The sequence below is a fragment of the Periplaneta americana genome, chromosome 1, assembly GCF_040183065.1.
Source record: "Periplaneta americana isolate PAMFEO1 chromosome 1, P.americana_PAMFEO1_priV1, whole genome shotgun sequence".
NCBI lineage: Eukaryota > Metazoa > Arthropoda > Insecta > Blattodea > Blattidae > Periplaneta > Periplaneta americana.
In genome coordinates, this window is record NC_091117.1 from 27693975 (window position 1) to 27716224 (window position 22250).

Below are 22250 nucleotides of genomic sequence, written 5' to 3' on the forward strand. Positions count from 1 at the left end.
TAGCGTAGCACAGATAACCACTTACACGGTCGCCATGACAGCATCGATTCTTCCAGCAGTTTTGTTCCTTATTTTCGTTGCAACGTGACGTCATTGATCCCACCGGACCAGTGAGATTCGGAATACGCTGTGTGTTAAAAATAAATGTACAAGGCAAGAAAATAAATTCTTATAAAATTATGTAGTATTAATACTTCCAATATTCTTGTATGGAAATGCATATTGTACAATAAAATTAAAACAAGTTGTAAAAATATGCTAGGACCAATAAAATGAGGTGAAAGCGATAAAAAATAACAAATAAAGTGAGAGAGAAGTTGCCAAGGAGGGGAAGTAGGGGAAGTAGAAGAAGATGGTGATGGTGATGATGATGATGATGATGATGATGATGATGATGATGATGATGATGATGATGATGATGATGATGATGATAGGCCTATATGAAAGTACATAAAAAGTTCAAGAAATAAAGTAGGAATAAAAGAAACATAAAAAGGAAATGGAAGAGCGAAAAAGTTTAAAGAAAGAAAAAAAAAGATTGAATAAATGAAAGACAGAAAGAAAAAATAAGAAAATGCATAATAGTCTAAAGAAAGAATAAACTAAAATTCAATGTGAGAGGACGAATAAAATTAAAAAATAAAGTAAAAATGATAGAAACTAAGAAAACAAATGAATAAAGAAATACATTTCGGGAATAAAGAAAAAAGTTAAGAAAAGAAACAAAAAATTAATATTGGATGAAAGAAGGCGAGAAATAAATTAAGGTTGAAAGAAAGTATGAATTCAGGAATTAAAATTAAATGCTATTAAATTAATAAACTATTGTAAACGTGAAAGGAGAAGTTAGCGAAAGAGACAAAGAAGATAGAGGGAAGTAAGGACGAAAAATATCACAACAAAAGAGAGAAAAGAGAAAAAGTTAAGAGCTAAAGAAATAACAGTAAAAGAGAGATGAAAAAGAAGGGAAGATGTTGAGAGCGGTATAAATAACAGCAAAAGAAAGAAAGAATGAATAAGTTAAGAACAAAATAAATAAGAGCGGAAGAGATAAAAATATGTAAGAATAAGTTACGAGCGAAAAAAGATAGTCAGAGAGAGAAGAAAAAAACAAAAATAAGTTAGGAGCGAAATGAAATAACAACAAAAAGAGAAAAAGTAGCTAAGAGCAGAAAAAATAGCGAACAAAAGAAAAAAGAAATGAAATAGTTAAAAACAATATAAGAATAAAAAGAGAAAAGTAGATAAGAGCTAATGAAATAACATCGAAAAAGAAAAAAAAGAATGAATTAAGTACAAAAGAGAGAGAAAAAATTAAAAGTTAAGTGCGAAAGAAATAATCGCGAAAAAGAGAAAGAAAAAAGTTAAGACTAAAAAATTAACAGCAAAGGAGAGAAAATAACGAAGTTAAGAGGAAAAGAAAACGATGTGAGATAAAAAAATAAAACAGCTAAGGGCGAAAAAAAAGATAAGAGCGGAAGAAATAATAACGAAGAGAAAAAAGAAAGATGATATTCGACAAAGACAATAACAGCGAAAGAGAGAAAAAATGAAAAAGTTAAGAACAAAATAAGTAACAACAGAGGAAAAAAAGAAAAATGGATAAGAGCGAAAGAAAGGAAACATAAAGAATATAAGGCAAAAAAGCGAAAAAGATAAAAATGAAAAACGTTAAGAGCGAAAGAGATAACAGGGAAAAAGAGAATAAATATAGAAATAAAATAAAAAATAACAGCGACAGAGAGAAAAAGGAAGACGTTAAGAGCGAAATAATTTACAGCGAAAGAGGTCAGAAGAAATAAATGAAGAAAGAAAAGTAATAAATGAATAAATGTAGAGAAAATAATAAAAAAGAATGATGAAGATAATAGGTGAGCCGTGGTCTTTGGTAACCATTATGCTGTTACATAATGATCATAACGTTCGCTATTACATCTTTAGTCACGGCACGCTCATATTTCCTCCTTATGTTTTGTGTAAAAGGAATTAGACTGTGTCTGTCTCGTCACGTGGTGTTTACTGGTTGCAACCCGCATCATTATTCCTCCTCGGCTAAAAGTTTAAAATTTCCAACCCCTTCGCCCAAACTACACTAAAAATTTGTATTATCCTTCAAAATGTCTCCACTTTTTTAAGTATATGGCCGAAGTAAGTTTATCTTCCTGTTACGTAATTCAATTAATTATTTGACATACATTTTAAAACAGAATGGCTATTCAAAGAAGATAGCATAGAGCAATGATGAAATGCATTTAATATTAGTATAGAGTATTTAAATATTCGAAGAAAATGTGTTCACTACCATATGTCTTCCAGGATTAGTTATTATTATTATTATTATTATTATTATTATTATTATTATTATTACTTACTTACTTACTTTTAAGGAACCCGAAGGTTCATTGCCGCCCTCACATAAGCCCGCCATCGGTCCCTATCCTGTGCAAGATTAATCCAGTCTTTATCATCATACCCCACCTCCCTCAAATCAATTTTAATATTATCCTCCCATCTACATCTCGGCCTCCCTAAAGGTCTTTTTCCCTCCGGTCTCCCAACTAACACTCTATATGCATTTCTGGATTCGCCTATACGTGCTACATGCCCTGCCCATCCCAAACGTCTGGATTTTAAGTTCCTAATTATGTCAGGTGAAGAATACAATGCGTGCAGTTCTGTGTTGTATAACTTTCTCTATTCTCCTGTAACTTCATCCCGCTTAGCCCCAAATATTTTCCTAAGAACCTTATTCTCAAACACCTTTAATCTCTGTTCCTCTCTCAGAGTGAGAGTCCAAGTTTCACAACCATGCAGAAGAACCGGTAATATAATTGTTTTATAAATTCTAACTTTCAGATTTTTGGACAGCAGACTGGATGATAAGAGCTTCTCAACCGAATAATAACACGCATTTCCCATATTTATTCTGCGTTTAATTTCCTCCCGAGTGTCATTTATATTTGTTACTGTTGCTCCAAGATATTTGAATTTTTCCACCTCTTCGAGGGATAAATCTCCAATTTTTATATTTCCATTTCGTACAATATTCTGGTCACGAGACATAATCATATACTTTGTCTTTTCGGGATTTACTTCCAAACCGATCGCTTTACTTGCTTCAAGTAAAATTATTATTATTATTATTATTATTATTATTATTATTATTATTATTATTATTATTATTATTATGATCATCATCATCATCATCATCACCACTATTTTGTTTTGGCTACTATATATCTTGTTGCGTGTGGCCGTGCCTACTAGTGTCGATTCGCGAAAAATATCCTTCTTTCTCTACACCACATAGACTTGTAAGTCGGTAAGATAGGTGACTTCTAAATAGGTGAAGAAGATGAAGAAGAAATGTCAGTGACATAGGCTCCATGCAAAATTCGTCACCTATTTCTCGCCCGCGTTTAATTTCGACGCTGAATAACTTGTGGAGTTGAAAGCGTTGTTGAATGAATCACTACAACTATTTTTTGCTGTTCATTGCTGTTACTTGAAACGTGTATTCCCTACAACTTCTAATTTAATTTTCATTCATTCTCTACATTTATAAGACAAAAAACCTTTCTTTATTCGGCTGCACATCCGCTCGGAATGCGTGAGGCAGCAGATGCGGCTCCAGCAGGTGTCTGCGATGTAGGAAGCAGACTTGATCATTAACACTCCGGAACACCTTGGAGATCAATGACAGCGTTTTTCTTCCAGCCACTGATCTTGATTATTCTCTGCCTTGCTGGCAATTACGACTTTGACATACTTCCTAACAGAAAGCGACCAAATACTGTTACTTTTATTACAGGGCTGAGGAAAGTGGTGTCAGTGAGGATAACGACATGTGCAAGTCTGTAGTTACACGCCAGAAAGCGGACAGCTGTTACATCTGTTTGGTATTGGTAACGGAATAAAATTGAACATTTGATTTGGAAAACGAAGGAATAAAATATCTGGTAACTTCCGTTGATAAGCTTCTTTTAATCTAAGTTATCGGCTTTGTATTATTGTTATTATTATTGTTATTATTATTATTATTATTATTATTATTATTATTATTATTATTATTATTATTATTATTTTATATGTATTATCAATACCATTATCATTATGTTTTATATATTCTTATTGAATTTGGTATTCCCAAGAAACTAGTTCGATTAATTAAAATATGTCTCAGTGAAACGTACAGCATAGTACGTATAGGTTAGTTTCTGTCAGATGCGTTTCCAATTCACTGCGGGCTAAAGCAAAGAGATGCACTATCACCTTTACTTTTTAACTTTGCTCTAGAGTATGCCATTAGGAAAGTCCAGGATAACAGAGATGGTTTGGAATTGAACGGGTTACATCAGCTGCTTGTCTATGCGGATGACGTGAATATGTTAGGAGAAAATCCACAAACGATTAGGGAAAACACGGGAATTTTACTTGAAGCCAGTAAAGAGAGAGGTTTGGAAGTAAATCCCGAAAAGACAAAGTATGTGATTATGTCTCATGACGAGAATATTGTACGAAATGGAAATATAAAAATTGGAAATTTATGCTTTGAAGAGGTGGAAAAATTCAAATACCTGGGAGCAACAATAACAAATATAAATGATACTCGGGAGGAAATTAAACACAGAATAAATATGGGAAATGCCTGTTATTATTCGATTGAGAAGCTTTTATCATTCAGTCTGCTGTCAAAAAATCTGAAAGTTAGAATTTATAAAACAATTATATTACCGGTTGTTCTTTATGGTTGTGAAATTTGGACTCTCACTTTGAGAGAGGAACATAGGTTAAGAGTGTTTGAGAGTAAGGTCCTTAGGAAAATATGTGGGGCTAAGAGGGATGAAGTTACAGGAGAATGGAGAAAGTTACAAAACACAGAACTACACGCATTGTATTCTTCACCAGACATAATTAGGAACATTAAATCCAGACGAATGAGATGAGAAGGGCATGTAGCACGTATGGGCGAATCCAGAAATGCATATAGAGTGTTAGTTGGGAGGCCGGAGGGAAAAAGACCTTTGAGGAGGCCGAGACGTAGATGGGAGAATAATATTAAAATGGATTTGAGGGAGGTGGGATATGATGATAGAGACTGGACTAATCTTGCTCAGGATAGGGACCTATGGCGGGCTTATGTGAGGGCGGCTATGAACCTCCGGGTTCCTTAAAAGCCAGTAAGTAAGTAACCATTATCATTATTATTTTCGTACCGGTAGTTTTTATGTAAGATATGGCGAAGAAATAAGCATATAAGCCGTGAACTAAATAGTCTAATCAAAATTGAAGGAAAGTAATGAGAAAACATCTATACTTCGTTCCATAATATCTGACAGGAGTAGTAAACATTGCCAGAAGAGGAGGAGAGAAGTATAATTGCTATTCGACCAATAATAGAGTTCTTATTCCCATGCTTGTCTTCAAGTTGGACGCGAGTACAACATTTCATATCGCCCAACTTCAAGTCAAGCGTGCCATTGGTTGAATAGCAGTCTCCTTCTCTGCCGATAATGTTTACTTCTCCTGTCAGACGTTATGGAACGACATATATGCCAGAAGCACCTATGCATATACAAATTCGGAATTAGAAACTAATAGAAAAGACATCAGTAGGTAAAAAAATAATAAGTCACAAAATCTAAGAAAACGTAACTGCCACGTAATGAAGATTTTAAATAATGTCGTTATCACTAGACTTCGAAGTTCGGGTCCCGATGGAGGAGATACAGTTTAGCTGATAGCGGAAATGGGGAAGAGGCTAGGGCTTGTTTACTTTTACTTGTTCCGGTCTGGTTGGAGGTTTTGTACGTACTAGAACTGAAGCTGGGATAGTTGGGACTACTTGAAGTCATTGTGATGTCGAAAATGAAATTCAACTGGAACAAATTTTGAAATATACATTATTAAATTCCCTCCAAAAAACTTTCAAGTAGAAATAAGTAATTTTATTTGAAATGGTAAAATGCGTTACAATTGCTGGAAAAAGAAAACAGCCTCAATTATGGAGTACAAATTTATGACATGATTTTGAAGTACCGGTATCTGAATTTAAAAATTATAATATATAAATTCAAATTAGAAATAGGAGATACTTAGAATATGTAATTTAAATTAGCAGGCCTATTAATATATATAATTAGTAGTAATATACTATATTTTACATAGTGTATATTTAAAATAAGTTATATTGTTGATTTGTGATACTTCATTCCAATTCATTTGATTCTCAGTTTACTCTATTTTGTTATGTAATTTTTCGTTCTGCAAAGGAATTGTTCAATGTTACATTTGTTCGGATCAAATTTCTTCACATTTAAAGGACAAAACTAAAATTACTTCAATAATTTATTACCATAGAACACTCCTCTCTTAAATTGACTGAGGATATTGCGAATTCAATCAATGGCTTTCATAAAATACGCTATGAGATGTTTCATACAAAACAATTTTTACCTCGAAAAGGAAGCAAAAAATTGTGAAGAAGCATTTTTTGTTTGAAATATCTCAAAGAACAACTCCCTGATATTACTTACATTAGTTACGGTTCATTCTGTATAAGTATGAACTGAGACATGTACTTACTTCGCCCGTAAATATTTTTTTGCGTTTATCGTTAGTAACAGCAAAACATGACTTTGTATATAGAAGTGGTCACTAGAGCTAGGATTTATATATAGTAAAAGTTAAGAATGACGCCGAGTATAGTTGAGTCGATGTGATGCCGGTTAATAAGGTTTTAAGCCTGGTTGACAAGACTCGAAATGCAAGAAAAGTCACAATGACTAGACAATGCAGATTTTAAACCCCCACTGTTGCTTTGTAAGTGGTGGTTAAAAGGATTAAAGGACAGTACTGAATGACAAGAATGGCAAGTATAAGGAGTGGGGGGGAGGAGGCAAGGCTTGCATGTTTATGAACTATACCGACTAAAAATATTAGCTTTTACTACATATGAATCCTAGCCCTAGTGATCACAGAAAGAGTGAGTGAGTGAGTGAGTGAGTGAGTGAGTGAGTGAGTGAGTGAGTGAGTGAATACAAATTTATCACTCAGTAGTTTCCACTTACCCCCATGCTAAGTATTAAGGTCTGTTCAATGATTAAAAATCTCACTGAGACCTTTGCCGTAGTAGGCCTACGTAAAGTAGACTATCTGAACCGCCTTAGTGACTGACGAAGGTCATAGCACACAAAACATCACTCACTGTGTGTGCACTGTATTTCCTGCTTTCAAATCTAACGCAGTGACCGTGTGAACGCTTTTAAGTTAGTGGCTGTAATTGCGACATGGAGCCTGAAAAAATATTGTTTTATTACGAGCAATAAGAGCTAACAAGTGTACATTTCATACTTCTTTCCTTCGAGACATCTGCGACCCACTATACGGATAGTAGTGTGTTGCGATCTCAGACGAATTTCCTTAACTTAAAGTAGCTTAATTTCAAATCTTGAACTTTAAGTTAAGAATAATACCATATAGAATGTCCACCGTTGTGGAATAACGGTTAGCATACCTGACTGTGAAACCAGCGGACCCGGGTTCAAATCCTGATTAGGACAAGTTACCTGGTTGAAGTTTTTCCGAGCTTTTCCCTCACTCCATTCAGAGCAAATGCTAGCCACCGACGTAGCTCAGTCGTCTAAGGTGCTTGCCTGACGAACCAGAGTTGCGTTTGGCGCGAGTTCGATTCCCGCTTGGGCTGATTACCTGGTTGGGTTTTTCCGAGGTTTTCCCCAACCGTAAGACTAATGTCAGATAATCTACGGCGAATCCTCGGCCTCATCTCGCCAAATACTATCTTACTATCACCAATCCCATCGACGCTAAATAATTTAGTAATTGATATAGAGTCGTGAATAACCAACTTAAAAAAAAAGAAAGAGCAAATGCTGGCTAAGTTTCAGCGTTGAACTCTGGATTTATTTCGGTAACATTATCAACTTTATCTCATTCAGATGCTAGATAACCACAGCAGTAGTGATAAAGCGTCGTAAAATAACCAATTAATCTACATTGCTTGCTCATTTCAGATTTGCGTTATCATCGTTATCGTCATCGTCATCATCATCATCATCATCATCACCACCACCACCATAATAATTAACAACTTATTAATGGCTATAGTAATACTTTTCGTCTTTAACTTAAATGTTTGAATATATCGCCCCTATTCGATATCACAAGTAAAATGAGAGGTATATTTTATTCATAACGTTACGCAACAAACCGGATCGGTGTTTATTTTCTTCTGAAATAATTTTGTAACTGCAAAGTCCATCTTCTTACACATCGGTATTCACAAAATTACAGGCACATCATTTTATTTTTACTGACATTTTTAATATTAATCTGGCTATACCTTTCTATTAACGATTGAAACAGGAAACACCGTTTGCTACCCCTTCCACGACTGGAGTTCGATGATACTGGCGTAAAATACAAATCACTTTACTAGGTATAGGAGGGAAGAAAAGTAGTTCATCCATTTATGTAAACTAGGAAATGTCGCAATTTTGAGTTTGATAATTTTCATTAGGTTTTTGTTTAATCAAAATACAGTACTGTATTAACAATAAGTGTTTTTACTCACGAATTGAGCTATCCATTTGGATGTATTAATTATGCAATGTATATTGTACTGTTACAGCACATTAGCGTACAATATAGAGAATGAAGTTAAATTGAAAAATAATCATAATATGCATATTTAAACACATTTTTTAAAATGGTGGCCGTTCATTTCGATACAGGCTTCAGTTCTTTTGTGCATATTATCACACTATAGATTATTGTACCTAATTCCAATTACCATTTTCGTCCTTCGTACGAGTAACTCATGTTGAAATAATTCTGTACCTACTCTATAAAAGAATATCTTACGTACTGTAAATTCAATCTTCACTTCTGCCCGATCCGAAAAGATAAAATTACTCAGAAATGCTATCTACTGTCCGTTCAAGTGGTTTTGTCGCAGGGTCGTAGAAAGGGGGGGGGGTAATCACGTGACAGTTAATTACTTAACGAGGCCCTTTTATTTAAGTAATTTTAAACAGTTGTATAATATTACGTAGACGTCCAATTCATAACAGAAAATAATGTTTTCAGGAAAGAGCTAAGACAGCCCAGCTACTAGACTTTACAGAGGAGCGAACAGAAGCAGGTGGGGGAAACCGGGATGCGACGTAGGCAAACGGACGACAGTACCTGTGCGAAAATATGATTCAATATTGAAAGCTCATTCGTCACTGGAAAACGCGAACATATTTCTGGAACGTACTATACTCACTAACTCAGTACTGCTTACGCGCCCTCGGCTCTGTGAACGGTTGGAAGTTTACTAGTAGAAGGGGTGGGAGTGAAGTACATTAAAAAACTCAGGTACAATAAAAATTGAAGTAAAAATAAAATGATGTCATCGGTATAATTTAGTTCAATGTGACCAATATTTGCTTGAAATATAGTCAGGCCTCTCGAAACATTGCGATTGTCTCTTGAATGAGAAAGTTCTTTCATAACAAGCAATATATTTAGCTTTCCATCCTACAGGATACAAAATATTTTTATTGCGTTAATGAGTTGTTGAATGCGTGTGTTAAAATATAGAAACGTGACACGGACAATGGATATTAAATGTTTCAGAAATTGCATGGTATTCTCCCATTAAAGCACAATACAATATGTTACATGTTACTTCCGTTACAACCGCGAAACCCAGAATTCTTCTGAATGACATAATCCACGTGCAGTGGTTATGAAATGAGAATGTGGAATTTTCTTATTATATGTAATAAACGCTTTTCCGTTATAGCACATTATTGAATATCATATTAGGCCTATATCTTCTTAATATTTGTTCATGCGTTAGCATAAAAAGACTCATCTTACAATGGTCGATTTTTTTTCTTCAAACCTTTATTTTAGTAATAATTTCACAAAAAACTTCTTAAAAATCCGTTTTATACTTAAGGATATTGTTATTATTATTATTATTATTATTATTATTATTATTATTATTATTATTATTATTATTATTATGTTCGTAATGACATTTGAACCTTCCACTTTCATAATATGGTTTCATTTCGTATTTGACATCCCTTCAAACTGTGTCACATGACTTTTATATATTGTAATAGAGAAAAAATAAATTGCAAAAAATTACAAAATCCTCCCTGTGGCTATACAGACGAACCCCGTTTAATCAAAAATCTTCACTGTTCTATGGTACCTTCCCTTATAATCAAATGTGGCTAAACATACTTTGCGTGAGTGAGTTGAGAGAAATGTCTTTTTAATTCTGTTTCCTCGACTTTAAAATTGTAAGCAGTTTCTTTAATAAAGTCCACACCTGTGGAGTAACGGTTAGAGCGTCTGGCCGCGAAACCAGGTGGCCCGGGTTCGATTCCCGGTCAGGGCAAGTTACTTTGTTGAGGTTTTTTCGGGGTTTTCCCTTGACCCAATATGAGCAAATGCTGGGTAACTTTCGGTGCTGGACCCCGGACTCATTTCACCGACATTATCACCTTCATCTCATTCTGACGCTAAATAACCTGAGATGTTGATAAAGCGTCGTAAAATAACCTATTAAAATAAAAAATCTTTAATAAAAAAGCTCCTTGCACAACAGTTAGTGTTACATTGGTCTGAAACTTCTCATAGAGGTCAATTAAATATTGATAAATGAAATTTAATTAGCATTTATATGAAATATACAGTATTAAGTTCCTTTGGGGTATATTCATATTATTCATATTGCACTTAGATTAAAATATTCTGTCATGGTAAATTCATGAAATTTAAAAATTTATTGTGGCTCTCTTTTTAGACTGAGCACAAAAAGCGAATTAAATGTTATTCCCATGACTGTTATTTTTAAAACTTTTGGCCAAATATGAACTAAAATTTTTAAAAAGTTTGTCGCAAGAAACCTTTTTAGTGATGTTAATATAAAATATATTTAAAAATAATAATTTAAAAATTATTATTCATAATGACACTAAATTTTAAGCAGATGATAGTCTTATAAACATGTTTATGTAGTTTAAAATTCATAAATTTTGGATGAAAACTGTGTAAGTTTTAAAAATCACATAAGCGTCCACTTAAAATAATTTAATTAGCTTCTAAAGTACCGGTAATTAACATTTTGCAGGTTAAGTTTACCTACACACATTATAGGCCTATTATTGTAGCTTTGAAATGTATAAATTGGCGTGATGACATAGTTTTTACAGTAAAAAACATATGCGAAAAGTGGGCGTGGCCTGTTGTGGCAGCTGTCGTCAGCAGGTTAGCCGTGAAATGCCGAAGAAAACAAAGCACCACACCCACATTCAGGATAACGGTGTCTGTGGTTTAACCCGGCACGGATATATTAAGAATTTCTCAATATTTATCTTTCATCTAATCCTGTCATTAATAAATGTACTGTAAATAACATTTATTTCAGTACGTTTAATTTTAAACACCACATCAGAATTTAACAGCGGTATAGCTGGGTTAACATGCAGCCGAATTTAATAGTGCTGCTTTCTTCAATGTTATATTAAAAGAATTGATTTCAAAGAATATATAGGCACAGAATTTCTTGGTTTGAAATTTAGTAATCATTTGAACTGGAAGACATATACAGGGTGTTTCAAAAATACGGGGCATAATTTCAGGTGTGTATTTCCCACATGTAGACAATCAAAATAGTTCATTACAACATGTGTCCGGAAATGCTTCATTTTCGAGTTATGGCCTTCACAACATTGAAATTCACCGGAACGTTTTTCTTTCCGCAGGTCGTTGTCATTACAGAAGATGTTCAAAATGTCCACCTCCTGCTTGAATACAGACCTCACATCGATGTCTCATTGACCTGCGAACACGATCCCAAACTCCAGGAGTATTGCGTATGTCCTCAGAACATGCCACAATTCGATTCCGAAGGGATTCCAAATCAGGCACCGGAGACGCATACACCAATGATTTTAAATGGCCCCACAAGTAGAAATCGAGAGGGTTCAGATCAAGTGAGCGTGGAGGCCAAGCAATTGGGCCACCTCTACCTATCCATCGATCAGGAAACCTTCGATCCAAGTACCTACACAACACTGAATGTAACCTTCGCCTCGGAATGAACTGTCAGAGTGCCCCCTTAATGTCTCCTTTGACGGCAACGACCTGCGGAAAGAAAAACGTTCCGGTGAATTTCAATGTTGTGAAGGCCATAACTCGGAAATAAAGCATTTTCGGACACATGTTGTAATGAACTATTTTGATTGTCTACATGTGGGAAATACATACCTGAAAATATGCCCCGTATTTTTTAAACACCCTGTATAGATTGAATTACCTACTCCTAAACAAAATAAAATGAAATTAAATTATATTAAGATTCTTATCCTCTATTGATGATATAATGATGAATCGTTAAAACACACAAATGTGTATCTCTGCATGTTGCTTTACTTGGGTACTTTATACAGATACTGTCTGATAAGCAGGGAAAGGAAGTTCATGCCCTAAAAACGTGAAGAATATGTATGCTGTAAAAATAGATAAATATGTTACAAAATATGCATTATCAGTCTGATATTATTTTAACAGAATAATAAGGTACACGTAACTTACGTTTAGTCTATGGATTTTGAAGTGCTTGCCTCATTGCTGAATGCTCCATTTATGCTGTTACAGTTCACAACTAAGCGGTGACGTATGTTTTCTGTTGTCATTCTTCGCCTGTTGTCTCTCAGCATAGCTTTGTAGCGCGAAAAACTTCGTTCTGCGTCACAAGAAGTAAGAGAGTCTTGCACAAAAGCTGTGAGCTGTTCTATAGAAAATTTTGTTGGTTTTTGGGGTGGTTTTCTTTCGAGAATATCTTGAATTTCTTTAAGTTGATAATAGCCAGGATTTTTGGAAAGAATATTTGCTGTTTTCTCGTTCACTTTATCTCCTACATTTCCTGGAACTGATGTTAAACTGGATATTGTTCTATCGAAGTCTGCTAAAGACTGTAGTAAAGGAATACCAATCGCTAACTTGAGAGGCTCCCTATGAGGGCTACATCGTTACGTTCAAAATTCATAAACATAAATTAGTCGCGTTTACCAGGTTACACACTTTTAAAAATGGGGGAAAGACAAATAAACATACATAATACGCAGTTTCCCTGCGTAAATGTTAAAATATGATGCTTTTATAAATAAAGGCAAAATATGCACTTTTATGCACAATAAAAGTAATATCATTGTATTCAGAAATTTGTGATTCATGCAGATAATCTTTCAGCATATTCACACAACGATAGAGAACAAAATGCAAATGCATGAACTTCCTTTCCCTTCTGATAAGTCATATCTGTTTGGAGCAGAATTTTAGTTGCAGTGTCTTGTGACAATAAATTAATCTAATTTCCAAAGTAAAGGTCATTAGATTCTATGGTCTTGAGTCACCTTTCATGTAGGTTTGTTAAAAAAATTATGGTTTATTTAACGACGCTCGCAACTGCAGAGGTTATATCAGTGTTGCCGGCGTGCAGGAATTTTGTCCCGCAGGAGTTCTTTTACATGCCAGTAAATCTACTGACATGAGCCTGTCGCATTTAAGCACGTTTAAATGCCATCGACCTGGGCCGAGATCGAACCCGCAACTTCGAGTATAGAAGGCCAGTGCTATACCGACTACGCTACCCAGGCAGACTGTAGGTTTGTTATCCCGGGACGAGGAGAGTTTCGGAATTTTGATGCGAAGAATTCGGTGATACCCGTTTCAACGGCTTTCATTTTCGAAACTTTTTTTTCCATGCAGGAAGTGAGCCGTGTATCAAAAGAGATGGTAGTCTGGAGGCGAAAGATGGCGGCTGTGGTAGCAGTTCGATTCCTTCCAATTCCTGGATTTTTTTCCGTGATTGTTCGAGCAGTATGGGGTCTTGCATTGTCCTGTCGTAAAAGAATTCTATTCCGATTAACTAATGCAGGTATCTCTCTCAAAGCTACATCAACTCGTTCTAGCTGTTGAGAATAAGAATCCGCATTGAATACACGTCCGTTTGAAACAAAGTCCCAATGAATCACACCTTCAAAATTCCACCAGACACATAATATTATTCGTGGGTCGAACTGTTATTATTTAATGACGAATTTGGTAGGCTAATGGGGATCGAACTACTGTTCTGATGTGTCACGTTTAAGCTAATAAACCGGAAGAGGGTTACAGAGGTTTTTTCATATTTATTTCGAAAGAATTATAGGTATCAAGAAATTCAGAACCAGCTCTACCGACTTAAATGCTGTATATGAACAGTAACAGCTGTACCCGGATGTAAATTCGCTCAGGAAAGTTACACGTTTCACTAGAGCCAGGGAAATGTAATAGAAATAATGCGTAATTTACATTCCATTCAAACAGACTTTCGTATTTCACGAGTTCCACGCTTAAATCTCGATGTAACATATTCTTCTGTAACATCTTCATGATGTTATTTAACGTCGTCGGTATGTGGAACACAATTTTACATTCAGAGCGATGGCCTGGTTATTATTATGTAACTGCTAGACTGAATTCATCATAGCGTCCGTTCTTACCAGGTAGTAAGCGTCATCTATACAGGGTGATTCACGAGAGGGTACCGTCACTTACGAAGCATATTCCCGAAGACATTTTGTCGTATAAGTAAGTCTCGATATTTTCGTAGTTACAGTAATTTGAAGTTGTTAAAAATACCTTCTTTGTTTAGTTTTAAGCATAAAAGAATATTACAATTATATAATGAACTATTCAGAACTATAATTTCTTTAATTGCGTAGTATTCTGAAGCAAAAAATGTGTTGTAAATTCCATAGTTGCTTCGTATAGAATTTTTTTTTTTCAATTTTTAACTACAAAATTACCTTTTTCTTACACATTTATTAGGACTATTTTGTGAATGAAATAAAAATGTAAATAATATATCCCTAAAATTCGTTCACAAAATTAATATTTGAGGAGAAAAATTCGCTCCGACGCCGGGGATCGAACCCGGGTCCTTGGTTCTACGTACCAAGCGCTCTGACCACTGAGCTACGCCAAATTCAATCCGCAACACCGGACCGAACTCTCCTCCTCCAATGTTTCCCTTTGTCGCCTGATTCCAAGTTAGGCATATACGTTGACATTTTATGTTCAAGTCAACTGCGATTACACAAGGGGCGCACTCAGCTGAGTGACTGTTTGGCCGGGATTCCGCAGTAAAGTGCACAGTGATCTTAACAGAAATATGTTACTACTAGCTCTGAGGGGTTCGATCCCCGGCGCCGGAGCGAATTTTTCTCCTCAAATATTAATTGTCAATATTACAGATGTTATTCTTTTTTTTTTTTTTTTACAATTCGTTTTATATTTTCAGATATGCCTAGTAATATAATAGAATAAGCATATATAAATTTCAATCATAAGACATTGATTGTTTGAAATTTATATATACTTATTCTATTAGATGTTATTCTGTTGCACAAATTAATAAAATCTTTAATACGGTCACAAAATGTTAATAATTGTATATTTATGAATATTTAACATATTCAGACGTTATGAAACGATTACTGCAATAAAGAAATTGAATGTTATTCAGTAATGACAATTGACAAAAGCGAAATACAGGTTTAAAAATAATAATTATTACATGTACTGCGGTTTTCTCTTGTTATTATAACAGAAATACGTTTTCATTATCTGCTGAAATCATAACTTAATTTAAATATTTATAGTATAATTACGAATAACCTAATTAATACGTTATTTAAATTAACAATTGTTATGAAGGAGTGTCATTTTCTTTAGGTACAATGGACATGGAATTAGAAGATGAAGATGTAGATGTGGAAGTAGGATTTCGCACTTTATTTAGTACAATAGATTCATGCTCATCGATTTACGTGGAAACAGTTGGCGACACTGACTAAACAAAAGAACGACCATGCGATAAAGTGACAATGATAAATAGAGCTGCAAAAATTATCGCTATGTATGACTGTGATTTATTGGAATTCAAAATTTCATTACACTTCATTGGCTGAAAATGGAATGACGTGATATAAACGAAATAGTCACAATAATTGTTACAAATCACGTCAGTCTTGTAAACTCTTTAAGACTCTACATTAGGATGCAAAATTGAACTGTAAATAATTAGGGCTAAGTTGTTAGAAGTCGTGTGATCTGTAACAATTGTTGTGATATGTGTGTAAGAATAATGTAAGTTTTTGTTAAAAATTGGGGGAAGAAACTATATAAAGCAACTAAGGAATTAAGAACATATTTTTAGATTCAGAATACTAGTCAATTAAAGAAATTATACTTATGGATAGTTCATTCTCTATTGATAACATTCTTTTACTGTTAAAACCAGAGAAAAAAATGTATTTTTTAACAACTTAAAATTAGTGTAATTCTGAAAATATTGATAATAGGACACATGTTTATATGATAGTTTTTGCTCACAATGTCTCCAGAAATAAACTCCGTAATTGGCGGTAAATCCTCGTGAATGACCCTGTATAGAGTATGATAACGAATACTTCTATGAATCGTGAAATTTCGTAGAAGTATTTTAACAAAGATGAGTTTCGGTAAAAATATGCGTAAGAAATTTTTTTAATATTATTTTGCTTCCATATTTTTTGTCTGTTGCGCTGAAACTTTAATGAAACAGTTTTCAAATCACATAATCTATAACAGAATCATAATCGCGTTGTCATAAATCATCATCACCACTATGATAATCATTATATCGTGTGTTCACTTCAAAACTTCCCAACTTGAATAATTTCAGATGTGCAAGGAACAGGATTTGAAGGGAAAATGTCGGCCTGGTTGACTCAGTTGGTATAGTGCTAGCCTTCTATGGCCGAGGTTGCGGGTTCGATACCGGGCCAGGTCGATGGCATTTAAGTGTGCTAATGTCTGTAGATTTACTAGCATGTAAAATACTCCTGCGGGACAAAATTCCGGCACACTGGCGACGCTGCTATAACCTCGGCAGTTGCGAGCGTCGTTAAATAAAACATAACATTTAACATTTTAAGTAAAAACAAGTCGATTTATTTTTCGAGAGGGGATTTCAAAACCACTCCAGACTGAATTTTCTGTTCCACTTCTTCACCTCTTCCCAATCCCACTTTTGAATTTAAAATTGTACTCCCTATCTTCAGACACATAGTTTTAAAGGGTTTAAACCCTATGCGTCCATCCGTTTTCAAATAAAAGCAGAAACGTATAATTTAATGAATTACAGTTTAGTTGATATTACTATTATTATTAAGATACTGTGTTATTACTGTGTTACCACAGTCTAGTATATATAATCACGAAGCTTGAGTTTATGAGGGTACCAGGAACAATAGACTGTGCAGATACTATTTCGCATTATCTGTAATGAAGCGATAGTAGCGATCCTAGTAGTTAGCAACTATCTATTGATGGATATTTGCTACATATTGAGCTTCGTGACTGTATATTATACTAGACTGTGGTGTTACTACGAAACAAATCTGTTATCTACCTAGTATAACTGGAGTTTCTATTGTCATGGAATTGTCAGGCTTTTTTCTGCTAAAGGGGACGACGGGTGTGATTTTGGTCATTTTCAGTCAAAAATCGCAATTTTGATTTCTTGTAAAAATGAATCAGCAATGTTTTATTTATATGTTGAGCAAGTTTCAATGCTCTGCGGTGCTCGAAAGCATAAAAATTATGTAATATGTAAATGTCTGCATCCTTGAACTTCAATTCGATGCAGATTTTACAAGCTGTTTTCTCACACTTTTTTTCAGCACATTTCGTCAGGTTCGAAGTGTAAAGCCTCTTACAATTTTGATGCTAGGGACATGAAATTTTTACTGCATATTCTATAAAGTATGGTTAAGAAATTAGGATATCAGATTTTTTATATGTTAATTACTTTTTAATAAAAAAATAATTTGTATAACAATAGGTGCTGAAAATTAAAAAAATAACTTTTGAGAAAATAATTTGTTTCTTTATTCTAAGGATATATTTCTAAAATATGCATGCTTAGTGATTTTCTAGGTAGCCTAATCAAAAACACTATGATTTTTTCTATATTCCTTAAGTCCATTGTACACGCTTTAATATTTTAGGTCATATCTCGTGTGTAGAATCTTTGGGTATTTATCTGTGGGCCGTGAATTATTGTTTCGGTTTCTATTGTTATTTATTATAAATGGCTTGTATTCATTTTTCACCGCTGTAGTCCTATTATTATTGTTATTAAATGTTATGTTTTTGGCTCTATATCAGAAACATATGGACCGATTTTATTATTATTCTTTTTTTTTTATTATTTTTTAGACGGATGGGATTTATCATTCCCTTTAAAATGATGTCTGAAGGTAAGAGATGCAATTTGAAATTCAACATTTCAAAGTTGGGGTATGGAGTGAAGGGATGCAACAGAAAATTTAATAAGCAGTGGTTCTATTTATTTATTTATTTATTTATTTATTTATTTATTTAACCTGGTAGAGATAAGGCCATCAGGCCTTCTCTTCCCCTCTACCAGGGGATTACAACTACAATATTAAGAATACAATTACAATTATAATTACAATTAATATTAAATTATATTAAATTTGAACTTCCTCCTCAAAAACTAAACTACATCGTGGATAACAACGTCGAACAACCACATTCCTGTGAAAAACAACCAATAAAATAACACATTAGATTTGTTCCAACAAGCAATTCAGAACACGTTCCGAACTAATACCTAACATTTTTCAACGCATGCGCTCTCAGAACTAGTTCGGGACTTTACGTTGTTGGAACATTTCTTGAACTGTTCTTTCACGACCTTCGCAGTTTCTTCTCATATTAAAATTATAATCATCTTCCAAAGTTAATTCGTCATAAGTTACATCACTATCACCTTCCAAATCACTCATGATCGACAATTTTTTTATTTTAACCTGCTTAGTATTGAAGCATTTTAACCTCAACCTCAGATTAAGCCATCTGCGCTTGCGTCAGCAGTTCAAAATTCCCAGTTCCTGGTCTTAATCGAGAACCAATTGCACTCATTCCGAAGCACGTTGGAACAGGAAACCGGATGTTCAGAATCGATTCAGAATCAATTCAAGCCTTGATGGAACGCGCTTTGAGATATTGCGCATGAGCAAGCAGTTCAGAATCGATTCTGAACCGTGCTGGAATAAACCTATTGTTTTTAGTTATTATATTGTAGGGGAGATGCTTGGCAAGAAAGAAAAACGAGAACCGAGAAGAAAATATATCGAAGACATGCTTAGTAGAATGAAATGCGGCAATCGTAAAAAAACAGCAGAGGAAAGAGAAGCAGTTGAAGCGACAGGACGAAGCCTTTTGAATTGATTGATAGATGTCAGTATAGATGCAAACAGAAATATTATGAATCTAGTTATTTATTTTATTACAAAACAGTACAATCATACGGATAGTCAATTCTTTCAAAATTCTACTTTTAAACAATCACCTTTCTGAATATATCTGTAAAAAAGAATATTATTTTAACGTGAACCGTTTATGCGTTTGACATTCGAGAAATCTGGTCACACTTTCTGTTAATACGGTGACGTCATTAATTACAGAAAGTCTTGGATGGCTGAAATCATGATGTTTAAAACAAAACAGTTTCAAATCCAGCCAGCCGTGTCTAAACGTAAAGGAGAAACAAATGAATGTGACATCATAATGGATTCATTATTCGTACACAAATGGGAGTGATTAATAATTTCGAGGAGTAGGCCTATAAAGATATAAATAGTTAATTTAACATAGTCTAATAATCCTGAAGTGCTTAACCGTGTTATTAATTTCCAAATGAATCTAGTTCTCTGTAATGACATATTGTTTATGATAATTTCGAACTCATTGGCGTCATATTGAATTGTTTTCTCATGACTAGGTCTCATATAATGAAAGGAACGATTATGAAATAATTAACGAGAAGGCTGTGACTTATTAAATTTAAATGCGGGGAGTATAAAGACAGAAATGAAAAGAAATATCAAAATTGTATTTCAACTCCAAAACATCATTAGTTCACATCCCAAGTATGCAATCACGAATAGCATAAACGATTCATGCAGTTATTAAAGGGATTTGATTAATCACCTATCGCCGTTTAAAATACGTTATTAACTTCTTTCTCATATGCACTAATTAGAATTTGAATTATGGCGAGAATAGAAGAAAGATTACACTAATGCTGGGTTTCTCTGGACAGTCTCATTTACCCGGTCATCACTCCACACTTGCCCATAATAACAACGTGTCACCTGGAAAATAAATGCGCCGTAACATGTTTCGAAAACATCAAACATCTGGACGTTGTGATACGTGAAGTAATGTTTTACAGAACAGGTATGCGTTAAGGATCTGTGGACTTGCTACTGCAAGATGGGTCAGTTAACGTACAAAATGTGTGTAAAACTATAGTCCCGTCGCTCTAATTTCTGGCAGCCAATCGCGTTGCAGGTCGGCTACATTTAAACGCATGCGTCTTGTGATTCGCTGAGGAAGGCGTTATTCATTTCTTAAGGCTCAATAAATACTTAATATAATCGCTCGCCATTTTGGCTCTTTCGTTGGCGTTCGCAGACAGCACACAAAGACGTTATTTGCCGCTCAATTTTTTGCTGAATTACAATTCGTTTGATTTATTATCATAGGAGCTACGACATGAAAATGTTTAACGGTGTGGCAAATATATTCCTCGTATGGTAGCTCGGCAACGAAGGAACAAAAATGGCGAACGATACTACCTACCTAGACTTTATAGAGCCTTCACTTCCTAAGACGTAAGCAAAGAGGAGGATTCACGCCGGGAATAACAGCGTCGCGACTATAATCATAGTTTAAAATCCATTTGAGACTTCAGTGACATATCTAGTCACTGCCCGTAAAAAATATCTGTATATTAGTTATTACTATGAACTGTATTAAAAATAATTATTGTTTAGTTTTTTCTTAAATTTCTATAATTTTTATTCTTAATTTTAATTTTTATCTGGAGTCTGAAAGTTTACAAATCTTTAAATTAATAAAAATTAACTTCGGAATATGTATGGTAAGACTTTCCTGTGTTCAATTTTAGTGTTAAAAGTTGTGTAATCAAGATGTATAAAAATTAACGTTTAAGTAAACAGTGCTTTGTGAAATATTGGCATGACTACAAAATAAACTAATATTATTACATTTTGTATGCGTCCTTCCCAGATAAATTGACTCGAAAATATTATATAAAAATAAAATCCGTCCAATACTCCAAAATAAAATATTATACATTTATATATAGCGGAACAAAGAGTTCGCGTACCAAAAAAAAATCTTAGAATAGCTGGGGTTCTAAACAAGTTTTATTCTATTGATATATAATGTAGAAATCGATTTTCTCAGTACTAAAACATGATAAGAAAGTAAAAGTAGTGAATACGCAAATGTCTGGGTTAGAGAGATGCCACAGTGCCTACAGAACTCGATTGAGTAATAGTGAAGTGCAGTCTTTTGCAAAACCAGTCTGCGCGTAGTCACAGGAATTCTGTGACGACAGCAACCTTAAGAAGCGCCTTTTACAATTATTAGAAATGCCTAAACCGTTTCACACACCTTTGTAAATTACTGTTGAACAGAGATCGACACAGACTCAAAATCTCGTAACTGTTTTCCGTCCCAATAGTGGACAAAAAAAAAGTAGATTACACATTCTTCGTTTCACATGCACTTACTGACAGCACAGCAAGTTGTCATGTTGTTTTACTATTGCCTATTAACTATAAATAAATAATAAATAGTTCAAACTCACGTGATGACGTATAGCTGCATTGTTGTTGTTCCTAATAATAAAATTTCACAACTTATTACAAATGAAGCTGAACACGCTGTTAAAGACTAGGTAAAGGTTAGAACTGGAAGGGCGCCGGGCGTTGAGCGACTGTTTTATACACACGTGACGTCACAATTAGCCTCCCTACCTTAACTGGAACCCCCCACCCCCTGACCCCTTTCTTCCTCCTACTCCACGCTTAAGTCGTAAAGAGAAATCTGTTTTTGTGTCAGGTAAGATTCTCAATCAGATTTTAAGGTTGGATGTGCGATTCTGTCGGCAAGGCAGTTGGCTGAAGTACTGTAAAGCCGCGTCCAGACTTGCAACCGAACTGCGTTCCTATCTGGACAGGCCTACTTCGTAACTTCGGCGCGTAACCTGAGCGTTATACTGGTGACAGTCT

General features: G+C 34.4%; 1 protein-coding gene across 1 annotated transcript in view; it reads right to left on the reverse strand.

The window, feature by feature from the left end:
• Positions 1 to 21980, reverse strand: part of LOC138693215 (uncharacterized) — a 147937-nt gene extending 125957 nt beyond the window's left edge. Inside the window, exon 1 of the mRNA XM_069817049.1 lies at positions 21827 to 21980. Within this exon, the coding sequence (XP_069673150.1) occupies positions 21827 to 21846 (20 nt within the window). The 5' untranslated portion in view covers positions 21847 to 21980. The remainder of the gene's footprint in view (positions 1 to 21826) is intronic.
• Between the last annotated feature and the right edge of the window lie 270 nt (positions 21981 to 22250).